Source organism: Calidris pugnax, unplaced genomic scaffold (genome assembly GCF_001431845.1).
Source record: "Calidris pugnax isolate Ruff unplaced genomic scaffold, ASM143184v1 scaffold70, whole genome shotgun sequence".
NCBI lineage: Eukaryota > Metazoa > Chordata > Aves > Charadriiformes > Scolopacidae > Calidris > Calidris pugnax.
Window position 1 is genome coordinate 10,723,966 of NW_015090862.1, and position 23,171 is coordinate 10,747,136.

General features: G+C 38.8%; 1 protein-coding gene across 8 annotated transcripts in view; it reads left to right on the top strand.

Moving 5' to 3' along the window:
• ADAMTSL3 (ADAMTS like 3) overlaps positions 1-23,171 on the top strand; it is a 188,699-nt gene that overhangs the window by 139,808 nt on the left and 25,720 nt on the right. For all 8 annotated transcript variants that reach the window (XR_001412367.1, XM_014944716.1, XM_014944717.1 and 5 more), the window contains exons 16-21: positions 5,284-5,570; positions 12,695-12,824; positions 13,906-14,098; positions 14,737-14,916; positions 15,677-15,830; positions 20,146-21,226. Coding sequence is in view for 7 of the 8 variants with exons in the window: in XM_014944716.1 (XP_014800202.1) it covers positions 5,284-5,570; positions 12,695-12,824; positions 13,906-14,098; positions 14,737-14,916; positions 15,677-15,830; positions 20,146-21,226 (2,025 nt within the window). In the remaining variant the exon portion in view is untranslated. The remainder of the gene's footprint in view (positions 1-5,283; positions 5,571-12,694; positions 12,825-13,905; positions 14,099-14,736; positions 14,917-15,676; positions 15,831-20,145; positions 21,227-23,171) is intronic.

The following is a 23,171-nucleotide window of genomic DNA, read 5'->3' on the forward strand; positions in this document are numbered from 1 at the left end:
ACAGTTTTTTGATTTCCTGGTATTTCCTTTTTTTTTTTTTTTTTTTTTCTTCGCTTACTCTGGACACCTAGATTTTCTTCTTCTTTCTTTCATGATCCTAATCCTTTCCTGAGACTTTCCTTCACATTTCCCAGAAGCATCTTACCTAAGTCCAAAAGATTTCTCCAGCCACTTCCTGCTGACGACTCTTCTCTGCCATCCCTCCCTTTACAGAGGTTTTGCTGGGGTGCTGTGCTTTCCTAGTCTGGGTACTCTGGGCTCTCCTGGAACCCAGCTGTAATGCTGCAGCCACATTCCCCTTTAGCTTCTTTTTACCTGTCTTCTGCTGCCGCCTGCTCTTACTTTATTATTCTAAGGAAGCTGACAGGTAAGGAGAAATGAGAAATAGCTGATCCCTGCCTCCATCCCTTTTTGCAGATTGCCTGTTGGTCATGTGGACAGTGGTTTGCAAAGAGAGCAATTTCTCACTAGATGCTTTAAATCTCATGTCCCAACTGCTTCTGGCTTTTAGCTGGAGTGAGATTTATTTGGTCAGAGTTTAGGATTTAAAAAGAAACCCTAACAATACATTGTTACTTCTCCCAGAGTAAATTATAACAAGATTTTCTTCTGGTTTGGATCAGTTTAACTTTGTTTTCTGTAATTTACCCATGGCACAGTGATAACTCATAGCCTACCTCTGCCTAGCAGGAGGCTTATGATTTCCTTGGTAAAATGCCATCACTTTTAATTTTAGTTATTCTCTTGTCATCCAAACTTAAACCACAATATGAAGCCTTAACTTCTAGTCCATCCTTTTATTACAACTGCCTTTCTATGCTTTCGTGTGATATTTTAGTTGATAATGAATAAGAGAATAAATGCAGCTGCATTTTAGAACCCACAAATGATGGATATGCCAAAAGTAGCTTGTGGAAGATAAATACTTCTGCCGCTGTGGTCTACCACGGCTGGTGTCCTGAATTTACATAGAGGGGGAACGTTCAAAAGCTTCTTTTTTTTATTATTAGCAAAATAAAAAATGACTGCCCTTAAAGTGAGGCCAAGAAAAATGTAGGTCTGACCTTTTTAGTTTTTAGTTGTGGAATGTGATGACAGTTGATACCAATCATTATTTTAAACGTTCTTCCCTTGAGCTTTCTTAGTTACAGTGGGATTCGCAGAGAAGCTCCAGCAAGGTTTTGCATCCTTTTTATTAATAATCGTAAGTTAAAGAAATAGACACCTCAGCTGCCTTTGCCTCTCATGGCTTAAGACAAAACTAAAATGCTTTCAAAAGCTGATATATTTTTTCAGCAACCTGAGCTAAAAAGTAATCACTAGGTTTCTGGAGTTGCACCCGCCAAATGTGAAATACGGTGTCTCTCGTAAAGATTGCTGTTCTTCACGTTTCATTCATTTTCAAAGAAATGTTCCCATTGTGACTTTGCTCTTAGACAATTACACATTTTTCGCAGCTGCTTCTCTGAAAATGGGCTGGTGATTTTGTCTAGCACTTTACACTTGAGGTTGATAAAACCTGGCAGTGCAACTCTGCTTAGAGCAGGCAAGGGTGGTGCTTCAGGCAGGGGTAGGGTGTCAGCATTGTGGAAGTTCTGCCCCAGTAAGCAGCCAACATTCTAGATGCTTCTGCAAACTTTTATCCAGGCCCCTTGGCGCAGTAGGGTTGGACTGGAAATATCACAAGAGCAGCCTTTTTTTTCAGGATTTAGGCATTTCCTGTCTTAACTGAAAGCAAGAACTGCAGGCATGAGGAAAATAAAAAAAATATATATTGAGACACCATGTTTTCCAAGTCTTTAGAAACCTGGAGAAGCCTGCGCTGAGTTAAGTTTTCAGTTCAGATTCAACTTGGTTGGGTTGGGCTGTCCTGTTGCAGTTTTATCATCAGTAGTTTTGGTCACTGCTTCATTTTCTGGGTCATCCTGCACCAGCTTTTTCAGAGTGTGCCAAGTAAATGAGCCTTTCCATTAGGGTTAGACTGATAACAGCATGGATACTCTCCACTGCCTCTGCAGTGCGTGCATCATTTGTACCTGTGCAGATGATTATAGGAGCATTTGATTTCTACATTGCATTGGGAAGAATGACTGTATAAAAAGGCTGATTGTGAACAGTTGTGCCTGTTTGCATTTTTCCATTTTTTTTTTTTAATAAGAGAGGAGTCTCATCTACAAATTTAGTTAAAGACCTCAGAAAATATTCAGTTACCACCATCCTATCCATTCCATTATAAATTCTTGATGATCTGCAAAGCTTCATAGAACAAGTGCTTTGATGCTTCTTAATCCTGACCTGAGATCACTCTGACTGTGTGTCCACCAAAGGCAGAGGGAAGTATTGTGTCCAAAGCATTGTTATGTGTGTGCTGTGAATGCCACTGAGTCACTCTGAGGTTGATGGAGTTTGGTTTAATAGTCTGTCACGGGCTTTGGTTGTGCATATGTTAAAAATAAAAAAATCATCTGCCTGAGCTTAAAATTCAGCTAGTATGCCAACCTCTGCAGCTCTGTCACTGCCCAGTCAGTTCCTTGCTCTAATTTTATATTAGCAGTCTCCATTGGCTTCAGATGAAGATACTTAAAGTGTGACTTTAACATGGCTATCCTTTGAAAAATTCTGTAATTTAGGATGTTAATAGCTAAATAGTCATAAGACTAGTTTAGCAAACGCCAAGGTAGAAAAAAAAGTATTTTGAGTTGTTTTGTTTTTTTTTTAATCTTGCACTTCACTGAAAAATACCAGACACTAATGTTCAACAGGAAAACCTCAATTATAATATAGGCTTGCTATAAGTCAAAGAAAAAATGCTTAGAATTTTCTAAGTTTCTTTATAAATCAATTGGTTGTTGAATGAAAGGATTTCTGTGGTTCAAAATTTCCTTTCATTTATACAGGATTTCAAAAGAATGCATCATACATTATTTTTGGAATGTTTTAATGCACTCAACTAACAGTATACAAAACTAACACTCATTTCTGGTGTGCTTTTACCAAAAAAAGTTATCTGCTTTCAGACTGTTAGGTGTGGTCACAAGACCAACCAACTCTCTTCAACTATAAATGTCCCTTCGGTTTTATTTTTCCAATTAGCTACATAACTACAAACGGACTTAGGCTTTTTTTTTTTTTTTTTACACAGAAGGAGAGGAAAAGACATAATTTTGTTAAGCCTATGCACAATGGCCTTGGTCCAATAAAGCACTTAAACACAAGTTTAACTCTGAACACATCATAGTCCTATTGCCTTCAAAGGATTGCCAGTATGCTGAAAGTTAGGCACACGCTTAAGTGTTTTGCTGGATGAGGGTGATTTTGGCATGGCTACCATAGTGAGTTTGTGGACTGTCTTTGAAAAGACTGTGAAATCTGACGTTTCAGGGTTAAGCTGATTTTATCTGCTGGGGTAAGAGAAAGCCTTCCTTTGCAGCTTTTCCCTCAGATGTTCAGTTAGAATTTATCAAAAGCATCTGGACACTGACCCCTGCCAGCTGTGCCATTGGACTCAATGGGCTGCTGCGTTGCACCAGTGTGGCATTTACTCAGATTTTATCACTATAGGATACAACCATCCACTGTTTTGATAGTACTCTTCCAATAAAAATCAATCTAGTCATCTACTTCAAAGGTAGTCAGACTCATGAAGGGATGAGAACTTGGTTTCAGGAGGAGCCGGGGATACTGCACCCTTTACTGAAGGCTGTCGAGGACCAGTGAGCTCAAACTAAAATTTTGAGGCTCTGTTCAAGGAAACTTTGAAGTGAAGGGCTTTGACATCTTTGTCTTTATAGTAGAGTTGTAAAGGTATTTCATCAACATCTCCTTAAACAATAACCAGTTACCTTGTAACCTTCACTGGAAATGGGAATAGTCTTTTCAACAGGAGACAGTCTGTCTTGGGGTCTATCCCAAGCACAGCTTGAGTGACTACCCCGAGGACTGAGTTAAAGTATCCACTCATCTGTTCTCCTTTCTTCTATTTGATTCTTCCTCTGTATATACTGGCAAGAAGTTATTGGCTCAAGATGATAAACTGTCCACAGAATCAACCACACTGTGTTGACATTTTTCTACGCTTACTGTGTATGCAGAGCATAAATACTGATTTTTGTCTTACACGACTGTTCTTGTATTTGTAAGGGCAGCTTTCCTGCAGGAAAGAGAAGGATAATTCTTAATCAAAGATAAGGAGAAAATCTTTGAATCCTAATTTGGATTTTTTCTTCCAACTACGTGTTTAGCATTGGTCAAATATATCCTCCTATATCATAGAATCATAGAATTGCCCAGGCTGGAAGGGACCTCCAAAGGTCATCTAGTCCGACCTCCCCGCAGTCAGCAGGGACACCCCCAACTAGACCAGGTTGCCCATTTGTGTTTTCATCATCAGCTGCATTTGGACAAAGAGAAAAAGCAACCTTTTGAATAAATGTCCTATGAAACTCTGTATTTGATTTCTTATAAATTGTACCCCAGAGCCATTCAGGATGACTTTATTAATGAAATTCATCCCCTTGGCTCTAGTGCCATCTTGAAAATTACTATCAGATATTAATGTGACCCTCGAAGTCAGAGAATATTATGGACTAAAATCTCCTTCAGTAAATTCATGATGTGTAAAATAAGATTTTACTATAGTTCATCAGGAGCATAAATGCTTTCTAGTAAAAATGATGGATTAGACTGAGCTGGTTAGACCTCCTTATTGAAGATGAGAGGCCTCTTAAAAGATTAAATCTGAACAGAAGCCTGAGGTGGTGTGCATTTGAGATAGCTAGATTTGAAAAGTGCTTTTCTTCTACCTGGTTGCTGATTATTAGTATGACATAAGGTGATGGCCTTTCTCAGATTTAAGCAAACTGCAAATATGCTTTTAGCATATGCCTCGGTCTGCATACCTGAGGAGCTAATTTACATTGTATAGAGATGTCTTTACAGAGTTTCTGCTTTTTTTCCGCTGAATAAGTCTGCGAAAAGATTTAGGAGATGTCCTTTTTCCCCTCAAAAAGGATACAGCTTTCCCTGTTCCTCATGATTCTTTCTCCTCTTTTCCTACATCTTTTCTTTTCTGAATTTTGAGAAATGATCTGGGATGGGAGCCAAGTGAAAGACTTAACACACTTGATTATGCATTCTGTTTAAGCATCAAATAGTATTATGTATTGTCTGCTTTGAGTATAAACACACATTTATGCACTTTAGCTGTGTTTTAATTCTGCACACGCAGACACAATTATATTGAATAAAATGACAGTGTTTCTACTGCGCTGTGATTATTTGCAGGTTTATCCCTGAGCCCTGGTCTCCGTGCAGTGCCACGTGTGGCAGTGGCATACAGGTGCGAGATGTGAAGTGCCGAATTCTTCTCTCCTTTACTCAGACTGAGGTTGAACTGCCTGAGGAGGAGTGTGAAGATGTGAAGCCACCAACAGAACGAGTCTGTTACCAGGCATCCTGTGACAGTGAACCTGTCTCCTACACACCAGAATATTCACATGCTGAAGACAGCAGTGTCATTTATGACTGGGAATACATAGGTTTTACTCCTTGTTCAGCCACATGTCTTGGAGGTACCTTTATTTATGTATTTATTTATTTATCCTGAGTTGTAAGAATTTGGCATTGGTTGACATTGTTGAGTCTTCTGTTAGTGTTACCCTAAATTAGCCATGTTTATCTGTTGGAAAACCTGCAGGTTCAAGTTTTAACTTTTTTCTAGGTTATCCATAGGGTGTTTCAAACTATTTTGTTTCATTTATATCCTGTGTTCAAATACCAACTTTATTTGGTTGAGGAAGGTGCAAGAAGTTGTTGATATGGCAACTTGCTTCAGTTTTGTTGCTGCAGGAGTCTCAGCTGTCAGGCAAATGTTTGATAATGACCTTTCTTTTCCTACGAATGAAAGTGTATGGTTTCAGAGTTAAAATTCTCATGTTAATTTTTCCTTATTTTCCAAAAACGCCATTTTCTGCAAGTTGTAATTAGGGAGACTTGCTTTCAGTCTGACCACTGTGGAGATCAAACAGGGGTTTGTTTAGGTCTTGGTACAGTATATCACTCTGTAGGAACTTTGTGCCATACATCTGTCTGCAAGTTGTTAGGCACATTCCTCTTTGGATGTAATCGAATCTCTCTGTCGTCTTAAATACATGTTACTAGACAAGGTTGCTGGTGTTGCTACTACATACTGTACTTTGGGAGCGAACACAAGTGAGTTATGAAGTGTTAAGTGGAGGCAGTGGGATTGTGACCACACCTATATATGACAGGACTGATGACATCAGTGGGAAACAGACAGTTGTACCCATAGAAGAAATAGAAAAAATGTAGAAAAGGAGAGGACAGAAACAATTGGAAGCAGAGAGCCCCTCTAGAGCTGACAGAGAGTAGCCTCCTTTGTACTGTTCACCAGTTCAAACCTTGAAGACAGAAGTTGGTGTGGTTGCCTTGGCATGCTATTGGCAGGATGGTAAGTGACTGATAAGTGCCTCCTTTATCATTTACTGCTGCTGTTTACTGGGGGCGTTGATCCATAGGAATAGCAGCACAAAAGCTGATGCATCCCATTCCCTCCACTACCTTCAGTGGGTGTTTTGACTGGCAAGGTAGAAGAAGCTACAGTCCAAGTATGTACATACAAAAGTGACACGGTAATGACAGCTATTGTGACTGAGAGTGTCTGTTTCTTCATTTTAATGAGGGAATTGTTTTTAGAAATAAGGAAAATTTTCTCTAAACTAGAAACAAGGCTTTCATTACTATTAAATTTGTAGATCTCTTTTTCCTATCTCAGCTGATTTTTGTTATATACAGTCACTCCATTGCCATCTTAAATCCACTTTATACTGCTTTGTAGCCAGTATCTGTCAGAGGTGTTCTAAAACTCCAAAGTTTCTGAATTTTGATGACATCAGCAGACATCTAGGCTGAAATGATCTCTAGGCTTTGCCTGCTATTGCATATGTGCATGTTTGTATTCCCTGCCTTTTCACATCTGAGTGTCCATGCAGAAACGTTCACATTGAAACTTGTACTTGGAGTGCAAGCTGACAGTAATTTAAGGAGCTTTTACTGAAGTCTGTAGTTTCCTTTGCCGGCGCGAAGAAACTTCAAAATGACTGATGAGCACAATCCCATGCTCAGCCTAATTTTGCTCCTGAGGGAGCTGAGTGTGAATTCTGTTGCTGGCTTCTGGCACTTTCATGATTTTGTGAGGTTGCTTGACCCAGAATTGTCCAATAAGTGTTCACAGGAATCTAACCATTTATTTGATACACAATACAAATGATCCATTTAAAGAAATTTGAAAGAAAATATCTGGTTGTGTTCTTGAGACTTCTGTGGTATCACTGGTGCTATGTCTAGACATTTTTCTTATGTGATGCTCCTGGGAAATGTGGGAAATTGTCAGGATATTTTATCAATGAACAGCTTCAGAAGTCCCTGCACTGTTATGCTAGTTAGGTAGCAGTGATTTTTTCCCTCTATCAGTTCTGGTCTCCTTGCTGCCTTGGCAAAGGTTTTCAAACAGACCCAAAATTACCTGCCGATAAATAGTTTTAAGGGAACCAGACATCTCTTCTGTTTCCAACTTATTGCAATGTACTAACTAATGATCTCACTGTCTACTATTTTTCCATTGTGTAGTTCAAAGGAGCTGATCCGTTTCTGCTAAGTTTTATGTTCAAATCTCATTTCAATTAGATGAACTCTTTCGTTACAAGAAATAAATGTTGTCTGAGTTTGGAATATCCCACTGTAATGTAAATTATATTAGGTGCTTTTTCTCTAGTATGTATGTATGTATGTATCTAGCAGTGGCTATTAAAATAAATTCCTGTGGATTTCTGTATCCTCAGAACTCCCTACCCCCATTTCTTAGTGCTTGACTCTCTCTGAATGAGGGAAAAGTCTGCAGGGTCTAAGTCTGCTGGGAGCTTTATAGCCACTGTTTGAGCAAGGACTGAGTCTGTGTTTCAGTGCTTGTCACTTGCACCTTTTCTGAAATCGTCATAGATGTAACTGATGACTTTGAATTCAGACTCCCCGCTGGTGCCTCTCCAAAGCAGAAGTAAAAACGCATATGGAAGCATTGGTTTTGGGGTATTTGAATTACAGAGATGGAGTGATCTGCAAGGCATTATCAAACATTATCTTTACTTTCCAGTTCACTGTATTTAACGGGTTCTAGAGCATTAGTAACATGAGGCTTTGGTCACTTCGTGTGCTTTCTGCACCAAATCTGTGTGGCTTGTCATATGGCATATTGGGTGTCGTAAAACTGCTTTTGAGGACTGCTAGGATGTGTATTGCCTATTAGCATAATTAATACTGCTTTCACCAATCTTTCCATGAGTGCAAATAAAAGTCCAGGCTAATTGAGGCAGACATCACCTTTAACATCCATAGGAAACTCTGTAACCATCCTGAAAGCTAAAGATCTATTTTGTCTTCAGTGACTGAAGAAATCCTAAACTGAAAATAAGCCAACTGTGTGCTCGGGGATCCCAGGATTTGCCCTCATTTTCCCAGAATGTTTTTGTTGTTTTTTTTTCAGTCCGAAGAACTTTGGCCCTAATGCGAGAGCTCCCAACATAAGTTTAATTTTCATAATATCATCAGTGAGAAGTGATAGTTGTTATCAGAATAAAGTGTATGCCTGAGGAGAAGAAATGCTTTTCTTGTAATCTGTAGTATTTCTTTAGTGTTGTCAATCATTTAACTACTCTAATATTTTAAAGGGATGTTTTCCATTTTAAAAAATAACTGAACATTTTCTGGGTCCCTGTTTAAAAACATATTTAATTGCGAGAGGCAGATTTTGGCACTTCAGTGTAATTACTATTATTTATATTCCATATGCTTAAAAAATTATGATTCAGGCCCCCCAAAGTCATTACATTGGCTTAAAAATAATGAGATTAAACAATAAATACATATGCGCTTCCTGTTGTTTCCCCTGTAGTCTGTGGCTTTGGAAACTTTAGGGTGCGGTCAAGTTGTGTTTTCTGGCTTTTGTCTGGATCATAACAGCTAAAAGTTTACTATTTTATTTATAAGAAACCTGAGATTCTTAGAAAATCCATGGATTCTAGCCAAATTTAAGGGGTCTTAAGAAAAACAATTCACATATAAAGTTGAGAGCGTTTGCAATAGCCTTGTAGGCAATTTGATAACTGGTTACTCTTATGACTAATTTCATTAACTGCAGACACTAACTGTTTACTCTTTTACAGAAGAATAAATAACAGAATAAAGAACACTAAATAACAGAATAAAGAACACTAAATAACAGAATGAAGAACATTAAATTACAGAATAAATAAATTTGCCAGTTTAAATAGATTTACAGAGAAGCTTAAGCATATGTAGGACTTGGCATTTCTTCTGAGCTATTTTCAGCTGATAGTACATATTTTTAAGTAGTCACCGAACTGAGACTATCTGATAGAAATAAATGACTGTCCTTCCTCTTCCAGGTACAGAGAATACTCCCACCCTCTTACCATTTGCACAGCAACTTTCCACCCCCATTTTCTTTGTACTCTAAAAAAGGCAGAAACAAAAAGCTTGGGCTTTTTTCAAGCATTCTGATCTTTTAGCACAGCTTCATGCACTGTGTATTTCACTGCACAGAAGAGCTTGTAAAAGAATGTAAATGTATGTGGTTTGAATGCTGGGTTAAAATAGAAAATATTCTATTTCACTGAATAGTAGGATAATTACTACAATAGTGCATCAGATTACTGTAAAAATACTTAATGCTCCCTGCTGCATACATAATGTTTTAGTTAAATTATCTACTATGTTTATATTATAAGCCAAGAAAGTAATACATATAAAACTTTGCTTGTTTGAATAATAGATTTTTCCATTTTCAAGTCGACATAGAATAAGAAATTTATCAGCAATTGAAGTTCCCAACTAATGTAAAATTATAGTTTGGGGTGAGAACTCTGATTAATTGTCAAGACATTTTGACAGTTAAGTTCAAGCAAATGCTGCATCAATTACGTGTAGTTAGTTATTAGAGTCCTTCAACTGAGAACCAAGGAACAGGAAGGGGGTGCATGGTATGTTTTTAACAATTCTTTAATATCTATTTTGTACTTAAGGCATCAAAACAGGGTGCCATTTTTCTTTCACTATGGCCCCTGTGGGGAGAATTCACTACTGTAGTTTGTGCCCTGTAGTTAAGTCAGTTGAAAGATAAACCACGTATCGACATTTTCTTCTGGTAACACAATCAAAGCTGGGTAGGTCATGCTGCAAGGCAGAAGGAGTTTAATGAACTCCAGGTGGCAAGTTGCAGTCAAAAACCATCACCTGGTATGACAAGCCTTTTGTTCGTTTGTCTGGCCAATTTAGTTTTTATAACACCAAGATAAAGAGTTCCCATGGGATTTTTGCTGACTTAGATGGTCTGAAGAATCTCATTTCATCCCCTTCCTTTGTGTGAGATATTAAGAATATATGGTTTATCGCAACCTGTTCCAGAGCAGCATCACCTCTGAGTGTGATTTTCCCACAGGAACACAGTGAGGTCAGCGAAACTGGAGGCTGGTGGTATAGGGTAGATTTTGACCTAAATGGTGGTTATGTGGATGCTTGATATGTGCTTGATTGCTTGTCTGGTAATGTCATTCCATTTCTGCCAGAACACAATTTCTAAATCTTTATTTCTCTCCTGTAGACACTCAGATGTGCATTTCCTACCTAGAGGGAAAGGGAAGGTGCTCCCATTAAACAAACACATGGGGATCAACTGGACAGAAAACATTTTATTTCCTTAGTTGTCAGTCTGGAATAAAATAGTAGAGCTCTAGAAACCATGTTTATTTACTGGTTTGTCTTTTTTTGCACATGTTAATGTCTGCATTATAGTAATGGCACTCACTGTTAGACGTTTCTTAGCCCTGCTGGTAAAATACAGTTTACTCAATGCGTGTGTTCTATGTTAATGTAATTAGCAATGCTTTGATATAAGAGAACTGAATAGGTTGTCAATTATATTTAAGGTCAGGTCTTCTGTTCTGTAAAAATTTATCACTTCGTAGGTGTAGTCAAAACATTTATATAAAAAGGTCTTTTTGGACTGAAAACGAGTCCCTGAAGGGATCTAGAGGTGCACCGGAGAGCCTGAAAGAAACGGGACTCTACGTTATTGTGAAAATCACTGCTGATCTGCTCCTGCTGAAATGTCTGAAAGAGTTGGACTGGTTCAAGTGTCACAAAGAGGGATTGTGGCCTGGGTTGGCTGATATGTTGGACCACATCAGAATTGTGTGTAGATGGAAGGAAGAACTTCGGTTATGAAAGGAACAACAGTGCTCATGAATGTGCTGTGAAAGAGAGAAATATGGACCATTGGCACGGAGAGGAAACTTTCAGTGTAGGATATTTCATTGAGCTCACTGGAATCAGAATGGCTAATGATCAGCAGTGCCAAGAAACCAGTCATCATGTGCAGTTGACTCAGAAGTGGGAATAGTTGTAGTAGTCTGTGTAACAGTAGTGGTGATGTTTTCAAGCAATGTCATAGGTGATACCATGAAGTGGTTAGTGAAGGGTTTTAGTTAAAAATGCAACTCCCTTTGAAACCTTAGAAGTTGTTCATAGGAAAAGACATATAACCTGCTGCTGAAAGCAAGTTTGTATCCTTACAGAATCACTAGAGATAAGTGAAATATAGGAAGGAAGTGGATTTAAATTTTTTAAATTGTGACTCTTAAAAAGTAATTTTTACCTGGAAGCAACAAAGTAGGTATTTTATTATGTCAGTGCTTTTTTGTTCTACAGGATTATGCTCTTCAGCTTTGCTTCTCTAGAACATCCCAGATACACAGGATCCCCCAAGTGCACCACAATCCATCTTGTCTTTCATGTGCATGCGAGTGAGCTTTGAAATTGGGCAAGGCTTTCATATGAAAGAATATGATATGTAAAATTGGATAATTACATAGGTTTTAAATAAAAGTAGTTCACAAGATGTGTATTTGCTAAGCTGACTTGTTCTAAAGCAAACTTGTATTACTTTTCATTTTGACTCATAGAAATTTGAGTATTAGTAATCTTTCATGCTTCAGTAATAAGATCCGAGTAGCAAGAGCTGCAGATCAGAAGGTGCCAAGAAAGATCACAAGTGAGGAAAGCTCTAGCCTGGGTCAGATTTGCTGCCTTCACCAAAATTATTTCACCTCTTAGCTCCTGTAAGAAAGGTTCTATGTTTAGTCGCCCTTCTCCTGACTACAGTTTTGCAAGTTTTCTGCATTTTTTTATTATCTTATTTTTGCAGATCGTTAGCTACCTAAAGTCAAGGTAAGTGAGAAGGAATCACTTTTTTCCTGATTTTTGGCAATGAAGCCAGTAGTCGACTTGGGATGGTTACAGAACCAGGCAGGTGTAGCATCTGATAGTGGACAGAGAAGCCTATTTTCTGTTGGTTTTCAGAGAGGTAGAATGTCAAATCAAACCTTTTAAATATCACAGCAGTAAAGTGCTAGATATAATTCACAAATATCTTTTGAGCATGAAATATATAAACTATCTTTGTGTTCCTTTTGACTTAAGATGTTACTTTTATGCTGTCTAGTTCTGTTTTTGGAGCTTTTTTACTGATTATTATTTAAGAGTAGGCTTCACAGAACTCTCTTCCCGCTTCAGTGTGTCATGAATGTTTCCCTTTTTAATCCAGGAACACAAGAAGCCATTGCAATGTGTCTGCATGTAGAGACAAAACAAGCTGTCAATGAAACCCTGTGTGACAGTTCCAAGAGACCACCACCAATGACTCGTGCTTGCAATACAAAGCTCTGCCCTCCAAGGTACACTGCAATAGTGAAATCAAACTGTGGCAAAGAAATAGTTAATATGACTTAAATAAACATTGGCTTTCTCAGAAAGGGTTCGGATTGCAGGACTGTGGTCTTACTGTGGGATGAAATTTCACTACTTCTGTCTTTAACAAGGTTGTGGGGTTGGGATTTTTTTTTGGTCTTGTTCACTCCTTTTCCACTCTTCACATCTCACTAATAAAATAGGGAACATTTTCTGAAATAAATCTCTTCAGTGTAGATGTTTGCCAGAGTTGAAAAAATAGCCTTAACTCTTCCAGTGGTTCAAGGAAAATTTTAGGGCAATTTCACAAAAAAACCCAGAGAATATTTACTTTCTATCCTTACTGAATGAAAAAAAGTGAAATTATGATTTAAAGTTATTTAAAGTTATTTTAATTTCACGCTTCTTTAGTAGCCCCACATAGTTCTTATGGCGTCTTATGTTTATTCAGAGATTATGGGAAAAGAATAAACCCAGCCCAAATCCAAGAAAACCTAGCAAATTGGGTTACTTGAAAGGGCCATATGTGAAATTTTGACATGTGCTGCCTTATTTACCCGCTTTTGATCTCTGACATCCCTGATCCTTTGCATACTGTTTCTACGTGTTTGCAGGAACCTCCTCTTGCAAAGCGTAGGGAAGAAGTTAACAGGAACAGGATGTTTTATAGAAAACATGTACACATTTAAAGGAAGTTTTGTAGATGTAAGAAAGGTCTATTTACATATTTATATATAAACGTAAATGTCAGCAGGTTGCCAACAAGCTGTTTTTTCTGAGGAGCATTCTGAAAGTAAATGCTGGAGTTGAATTTGTCTGGAAATTCCTATTAATTTATTGTGAATAATGTCTGCTTTTCCTTGTTACCTTCAAGTTTATAAGTCTAGTTTATAATTTTGCATTACAGCCAAACCAAAGGGATGTTTTAGCCGTCTATCAATTACTAGGGCTTCGGTTTGTTGTTTGTTTTTTTTTTTTTTTGCTAGGATCTGTTAGAGCATGATTGCTCCTTCCCCAGTCTGAGGCCAGTTACTAAAATGTGGGGTTTTGGCTGTGTTGTTGGGACAGGTGGCAAAGCAGCCCCTGGAGACGCTGCTCGGCTACGTGTGGGGTTGGGATACAGACCAGAGATGTGTTCTGCCAGCAGCCGGGAGGATCTGCTGTCGCTGCTGAAGAGTGCAAGGATGAAAAGCCTCATTCTTTACAAGCTTGTAACCAGATTGATTGTCCTCCTGTTTGGCACGTTGAGGAATGGCAACAGGTATGACCAGGTTATAGAAATAGCTTAAATGTGGAAATGGACTTGAAATTTTTTAGCTGGAATAACACCGACAGTAGCTCCTAAACTTTGGTATGTGTTTCAATTGATTTCATTAGAACAATCCAGGGTCAAAAATACCACTTTTGACTACTATGCCAATAGATAGTCACAGGATGAAGTGGAAAGTCCTTTTTAATATTTCAGAAGTCTGGATACCGGTTAGTCCAGACAACACCTCTCTTTCTATGCTCTGCATCTGCAATAACCTACTTTTGGAGGCATGGCTTCATTGGTTTTTTTTGTATCAAGGACCGAGTTTTACCACGTTTATTAACTGATGTGGGCCATAGGCAGATCTACATGCAAGATGCATGTTTTTCTTTAAGATTTCTGCTGCTTAATTGCACTCAGGTGGTGTGACTTCTTAACTTACTTAAGTTCCCATCATATCTATTAGTTAAGCATTTTTAGAAGAATTTTCTACATGCTGCTTGCTTTTTAATTGAAAGTAGATGTCATTTTTCAAGAGGGTGTAATTAGCGGGGGGGAGCTTACAGTGTTTGTGTGTAATAACAATGTGATGGGTGAGCCCAGATGTCCATGCAGGTGTCCATGTTATGTTCTCTTCTTCCCCTTAGTGTTCACGTACTTGTGGAGGAGGAATTCAGACTCGCAAAGTGTACTGTAAGCAGCTGTTGACAGATGGAAGTTTCCTGAAGCACTCTGATGACACCTGCCAGGGACCTAAATTGCCAACTAGTAAACCATGTGCAAAAGTTGATTGTCCTCCTCAGCTAGTTGTAGGAGAATGGTCCAAGGTAAGCATTCCCTAACAAGGGTGAACCAAAACCTTCAACTGAACATGAGCTCTAAAGATTTCTGCTTGGCTGAAGTAAGATGTTTGGAGCAATAAATTCACAGGGTAGCTGAACTGGACTAGACTGTGCATACAGTTGCTGTGCATCCCTGTCTACAGCCAGACTGATTGCATCCCCCTTCCTGAGCTGTGTTTGAGTTGCTGAAGGACAGGCTGTAACATATTGCATGCATTCTACCAGACTTGTTTAGCTATCAGCTATTTCATAGTATGGCTTCCAAAAAGCAAATCTTTGCATTATACTGGAATATGTCGTCCTTCTTTCCCATTTAATGTGAGCTTGCTACCACTCCCTGTTTGAAGAAGATTTATAAAAGTGAATTTAGAAGCTGTGACTAAAGGTTCGTGCAATACGAACTAGGAGAGAGGGTTGAGAGACTTGACACGGACTGTTTGGAACGTGCTGAAGTGTTTCTCTTAGATACTAGATCTCATTGTTCTTTTCTGCCCATTGTTGGACATTAAGAAATACTGTCATGTTATTTTACTTCTTCCCGAGTTGCTTGCTGGAACAAATTATCTATCTTATATTCTTATTGCCTGGAAAAATGGAGAGAGTTTAATGTCTGAATAACACAAGGATATGTATGAAGCATATGCACTGTCTTTCAGAAGAAAAAAAAAAAAGACAAACTAGTTTAAAATTAGCATGTGTGGTGTGGAACACCAAGTTTAGCTTGACTGCATCCTTCCTTTCACAGTGCTCAGTAAGCTGCGGAGTTGGAATCCAGAGGAGGAAACTTGCCTGCCAAAACCTAACAGCAAAGGGCCAATATGTCACATTAAATGGATCAATGTGTAGCGGTCTGTCTCCTTCACTGCTTGTAAGGTCTTGTCAGATGAATGCCTGCAACAGTAAGTATGTTACTTTATGTAGTTTCTTGCTGATTTGGAATGATCTATTTATAAAGAAAAATCTGTGTATAGGTTAATTCACTCATCTCCCTGTACTTTCACAACATCGCAAATCTGGCATAAACTGAGTGTCATAATTACTAGACCAGTAATAACAGGATTGTTTTTAATTTTTTTCCTGCCAGTCAGAAATAAAGGTTATGATCTCAAGAAGTAGTTTTGAATACACTTTAGTGTGGTACGTACCTCTTACCCTCTTACCTACATTTGATCTGATTTTTCCTTTATCCTTTACGCTATCCCAACTGCAAAAAAAAAAAATCCATAAATTGAGTATAAATTACAAAGGACATTAGAAAAGATAAGAATCCAGTTCTGGCTTGTCTTTTCACTGTACATTTGTATTACTCTAGACATTTTGCTTAGCGTGGTGGAATTCAAAACCTGAAACTCTGTGCCAGTGATAACTTTAGGTATAATTTCTGTCTTTCCTTGTAGAAATGAGAATCCCAGTCTCATGAGCTTTGCAGGAAGTGATGACAGTACAGACAGTCTTCAAAAAATCCAATATTTTATTACTGTCTATACAAAGATCTTTTCAGAAAGATTGTCTGTAGGAACTGTATAATTTGGGCACAATCAGGTTATGATACTGATGGTAGTTGCCCTAATTGCATTTGTGTAACACCGATGGAAATACCTTACTGATATAGAATATGTTCAATTGTATACAGTCATTTAGAAGGGGCAGTTCTAAATGCGGGTTCCTTATGTCTGAACCTGTGCTCTCCTTCCTTTATAAACAAGGGTATTAATTTGTAGGTTTGGGGAGGAGGGTGCTGAAAAGAAAGGAAAAAAGGAGAGGTTTTGGTTTTGAGGTGGGAGAAAACCTAAAGCCTTCATGAATGGCCTGGTTTTGATCACAGATCACAGAGATAGACATGTTTTGACCCAATTCATAGTGCTGTCAAGAAGTAGCTACTTTACGCATTTTGAAGCTTTGCTGTAAAAATTATTCACAAAACAAAATAAGAAATAGAATAATTACTGATTCATACATAATATGAAACTTCTTTTCCTGGCCTGTGTTTGGGATTAACATGCCAAAATCCCGAGGTTCAAAACTCCACTTAAATAAAGCCCTGTGGACTTTCAGGAATGTCCTTGGCATAAGGTTTAATAAAATATTTTGAGCTGCATATCTATCTGAATTTAATTAATTGTGGATAGTTGAATGGCAGTGTAGCTGGTTTGCAAATTGCTTAGCACAGTCTGATATTAAAGTTACATTGTCAGCTTCCACCACAGTGCCAAGAAAGCAGGACAGTGGACTGCAAAAGGAACGCAGTTGCACTGAGTGGGTGCAGATCAAAGTCATAAAAGAGAATCAGTGTCCTCTCCCTTCATCTCCACAACCATTTGGAACAAGGGAGCCCTTCGAAGCTCGAATCTGCCTGGCAATTCCCAGCTGTGAAGCAGGAGGGCAGGGGAAGGCGTGAGACATGTCCATACCCATCGTTTTGGTTTGGGTTTTGCAGAAGGAGCCAGGGCAGCAGCAGGCTTTGGATTCACTGGAACGCGCAGGAGGCATCTCCTCATCCTGTGACCATGGGTTCAGGCTGCCTTTGAAGGGGGAGTGAGTAGAAAGCAGGAATGTAGCATGGCCCTGGGATGGGCAGATGGCAGTAGGAGAGCGATGGGGACTCAGTGCAGAGCACACGTACTGTGAGGGGGTCTTGCCTTTGGGAGCAGTGTTTCTGAATGTGCCTCCTCAAGATTATGCTTGTGTGGCTCAGATGAGCTCCTTCCTTTTACTGTCTCATGACAGTGCTGAAGATTTTTACACTTAATCTTTTACCCTGGGACTAGTAATCGTAGCTGTTTTCTACTTAATAAGCCCTATTAAGTCAGAAACATTCCTGACTGTGGTCTCTGAGACATAGGAAATAACACCAGTCTAGCCCTGAGGTCACCAGGACCTGACGCTCAGCTGAAGCTGTGGTAGGACCATTATAGGTCATAGAGGCAGATGGATTTGTACCAGGTGATAATGAGGTCCAATGGCTCCAGTACGATCTAATCCTTAAGCAACTTTTACCTTGTAGAAAAAAAAATCCTCTCCCAAACAGTCTGTTACCTCAGCAGCTGCAAGATTGGATGATACTGCGGATCCAGAAAATGCACACTTATGTGGCCTCATATATTTATATGACCTTATATATTTATATGGCCTGCCATCCGCAACTCTGAACTTTGTTTCACTCCTAGCCCTGCTCACCAGTCACCAGTAAAAATATACACACCCTTTAGTGTTGAACTGCTAATGAGAGTTAGTGGTCTTTCTTTTCTTAAAAAATGAAATGGATGAGACTTGTTAACATATTTATAAGTATGCACTGGGTTTAATTCCATGTTGGAATAACTAGTGTAAACAGAGCACAGCCTGAAGTATTTTAATTTGTGTGTTTAAAGTTACACTTACTGTGTCTGTAAGTTGGATTTTGGAAATGGAAGATTTAAAACTGGAACGCTTCCCTAAAAATAAATATTTGGGGCCCAATAACTTATTAAAAACAGGACGCTACTTCAATAATTTCAGTAAACTGAGTGCCTAAAGCAATTTATTTGTTGTACCATGTGAAATGGTTGAGGGAACCATGTATCTGGATAACGAATACTGATTTAAAAGCTGTGTAATTATGAAACCATGATATCCCCACAGGTCTGAACTCATTACCCAAAACACTGAAAATAACCATTTTGTTTTATAAGCATAAGAATGCACTCTAGGGTGTAGTTCATATAGTGTACACACTTATTGAATGCTTGAAGCATTTAGCTTTTCACCTATTTCTTCACAGCATATTTGGAGCATGTGCATGTAAGAAGCATGCAGTTTTTCAAATATGAGTTGTGTGCCATCACTGTAGTTGTCATCTTATTTATGTATTTACCAAGTGGAGTAGTAGTAATGATTTCAGATTCAGGCACGCTGAGAAACAATTCGATTTGTGTGTCCATTTCCTGGCTCATCAACTCATTCTGCAGGCTCTGACTTTTTTCTCTGTCACATACCAAAGGGCTGGGTTACCAAACACAATTGGATTGTTTTCTAGCACCAACACTGAGTGTTCCCCGACTCTTCCCAGCTGGCCAATTCCAATTGCATGGAATGAACTCAGGGGGTGCGTGCCCTTGCTCCACGCCTCCTACAGTGCTTTGTTTCTCACCTACCTAGTGTTTTCTTAGTAAAATTAGCTCTACTGAGCAAAGTGGGGCACAGTAGCTGCCAGCAGTGAGTCAACACAGTGGTATCCGAAACATTGCTGTCATTCTGGTGGTGTCTCCAGCCTGCCTACCCAGCCACCGCTGGGAAAGCTGCCCGTGGTGGTGTTCATTCAGGCAGCTCCCCAGAAACCTTTCAGTATCCCAGTGCCTGCAGTACAACACAGAGGAGCTCCACAATACCCAGTGTCTCCATACCCAGTCTGCGTGAAGCTTTGTGCTGTAACTGTCTGCTTTTGTCAATTTGTCTGATTACTACATTTCAACCTCTCAAAATTTTTACTTATTTCTCTCTCTCCTCCCTTCCTGCCCTACTTTCTTGGCACAACACTGTGAGCCACTCATCTTTCAACCCAAAGAAATTACCCTCAGCCAGTGATTACATGGTGGCTTTGCTTGTTGCACGTACTGTGTCTTCGTTGACTGGTTCTTTCACCTCCTGTGTTGCTATCAATTTGGCCTGACTCAATCAGACAACCAGCATGGCCAGCCAACAATTTAAATGCCAGTCAAGGGGAGCTTTACTTTTTGGATGGGTTTTGCTTTATTTAGGTCATTCTGTGCTCAACAGTGCTTGAATGTGGCGAAAGTGATAACGTGTTCAAATTTTTTTGATTCACTTTTCCCATTCCTGTCATGCCTAGCCTTTCTGAGGTTGCAGTAGGAAACATATAGGAAATATAACCATAATAGAATTACATAGTAAAAATTAATATATTATATGTCACATGTATATATATATTTATATATGTGTGCAACATTTATGTCCTTCATATAGGTATATGTTGCCAGCATCTTTTTGTTTTTAGGAGGTTTGGGGAAGAAGCAATAGAATTCTTGGTTGGAGGAGGGGAATGATATGGTTTCATGTTGTTTGTATTTTTGCAGTTTTGTGACTCAGATAAAAGCTCAGTGTGTTGCAATCTGACTTGAATAAAGTCAGGAAAAGCTCTGTCAAACATTCTGTGAAAAGTAGATTTTGTAAGCATGAGTGCCAATGATTAGATACTTTTCAATACTTTTCTTTCAGAGATTAAGCCAAAGCTTCCAGAAAAGTATTCTGCTCATGGGCCTCAGATCGTCAGCATTCACCGAGTCTACATTCAAACAAGACAAGAGAAGCGCATTAATTTTACCATAGGAAGCCGAGCCTACTTACTTCCAAAAACATCTGTTGTAATTAAGTGTCCTGTACGGAGGTTCCAGAAATCACTTATCCGGTGGGAGAAGGATGGACAGCACTTACAAAACTCTAAGAGACTTGGCATCACTAAGTCCGGCTCACTGAAAATACATAGTCTTGAAGCTACTGATATTGGTGTGTACCGCTGTATTGCGGGCTCTGTGCATGAGACATTTGTTCTCAAACTCATTGGTACCGACAACAGGTTGATAGAACCACCAAATCTTAGAAAACATGCCAGTGAGACCAGCAACACAGATCACAACGAGGCTAACAGCTTTGGGGCCAAATGGCATAAAATGAGCAAAATGTGGCAAATGTGGAGTAAGAAGAACGAGCTCTATCTAGGTGACAGGCAAGTAAACGATCAGCCATTTCTGCGCAACCTTGGCAGCTTTGGGAGTAATTCAGCAGAAGACTTCAGCTCTCGTGAGTTCAAGAACAAACGTCTGGAGGCAGCAGTTCTCCAGGGCGCCTACAGCATGGACACTGCGCAGTTTGAAGAACTGATAAGGAACATGAGTCAGCTGATTGAAGCTGGAGAAGTCAATGATGACTTGGCATCCCAGGTCATTTATCAATTAATTGCTGAATTATCTAGGCCTCCGCAACCAGCTACTGAAAAATGGAAAGGGGCCCAGGATGAGAAACTCGCCTCAAAACTCACAGGCAAATCACCAAATGAATCTGAACGTTTCAGCACAAAAACTGTTGATAAGTTAATGTTTGACCAGAAGGTTCCAGTTATTATGAGGCAAAAGGAAATTCCTCGGGTTTCCTTCAACAGAACAGTAACTGTACGAATTGGAAATACGGTTTTTCTGACCAAGAATACTCATGCTGTCAATCTCCTGTGTGAAACAGCTGGTATTAGTGAAGTGAAGTATACTTGGACAAAAGATGGCGAGACATTAAAAGCCTCTGAGAAGTAAGTAAATATCTTCTCTTTTATTTTTTAATGGCTTATGTCACTATCAATTGTGAAAATCCACCCTGCTGTGCAGTATTAAAAATGAGGTAAGCTTAAACACTGTGCCTTCCATCTTTTTATTTAATTTATTTTTTTTCTTTCAAGTGTCTGTCACATGTGGCTTTACTAACATCCAAGTGTATGTCCATTTCCAGGATATTATGTGGGAGGGTTGTCCTTTTTACTAGGTGTAGTGTTTTAGATGTCCTAACTCTATTTTGTGATCAAACTTAGTCATTTCAGCTGCATCAGAAAATGAACAGATTTATACTCTAATTAAGAAGCCTATTGGATTCGTTCAGATACCGGATACAGTAGGAACACATTAAAAACTTCTGCCATGGTATAGATGAAAAGAAGTCTTAGTTCTTACTCATTTTAAGAAGGGAAAATACCACTCCTACTGTCACCATATCCCTCCACACAGTAAATCTTTAGGTATAACTGTAGCTGCATGCCTTCAATTTAAAAAGAAAGAATGAGCATTTATGGTTGTTTTTCAGTACTTCAGAATTTACAGATATATCTGTCGAGGACAGTAATAATGAAATAATAAAGGACCACAAAATAATAAAGGACCTCTATTACCATCACAATTTGAGAACTCAGCCTGAAGAACAAGTACAGCGAGTGTGTGTTATATTCAGGTATTTGTTCAAGACTGAGCAAATACTTTTACTCCATTGCTGATAAATTAGAAGCTCACCTGATAATATTAACATTAACTTCGTGTGTGAGCCTCTTGGAATTATAGCTCTTGAGTAACGAAAAAAACAATTCTGAAATGATAAAGGTGCTTTTGGATATTTCTCAACATACTTAACTGATTAACCACACTGCCAAGAAAAATATACTTCTGCAGGGCTATCAATTAAAGCAAAGACGCCAAAACTGAGCCATTTTTAAAAGTGCAGATATTTTTGGAACCATGTAGCTCCCACCAGTTATGTTTATTTTGTGAAATACGTATAATTTCCCATTAATTTATTGCAAGTGATACTTTCATTTTTTGCACATGATGGTTTTTTATTTATTCACAAGTATCTGTTTGATTCCTAATGTCTGCTTTCATCAATTTCCTTAATTTTAACCCAGACTGATATTCTTGCACTTAAGGGATATGTTGGCAAAGTAGGTTTCTTTCCTTTTTTTTTTTTTTACAGTAAGGTTTCTTATACACAAATCCATAAAGATGTGTGTGTACTCAAATTAATAGCATTACCTCTGAAAAAGAATGTGAGAAGGTAAATGAGCTGTTTATCTGTTGGGTTTGTAAAGAAGGCCATACCTGAACCACACGAGGTGGCTTGTTTTGCTGAGACACAGGTTTTTTTAATAGGTTTTTGTGTATCTCTTACTTTTGTAAGTGTACTCAGTGTGGGAGAATGCCAGAGCTACAGGGTTTTTGGATGTGATGAGCGTATGGTGTGATTCATGGAACTTACTGCTGAGAAAGGTAACACAGGGGAAAAGTCCAGGCTGCTGTTTTCAGGCTTTTCCCTGCTCTCCCTTACCTTGCCCCTCAGTGCGAGGTATTCAAGGTATTCAAGACACCAGTGGGCTTTTGGTGGAAGACTTCAGCTTTAATGATTATATTAAAAAAAAACAGAAAACAAACAAAACAACAAAACCAAACCAAAACAGACAACAAACATACAGTAATTTGAAAGTCAGGTTAGACCATACCTTTGTGAGTTTCCCAGTCCTGCTGAAAACCAAGCTTGCTCTGGATAGATGGATGTCTTGCCTAATGCTTTTAATTTCAGTAGTCTGATTTATTCATGCTGCTGTTCCTGAGGGACTCTGGTTTGTAGTAGCAAACTTGCTGTCCTCCAAAGGGCTGCAGCTAGGACACAGCTTTGTAGAAGAAGGATATCTGAAGGATCTTCCATGCATGTATCCA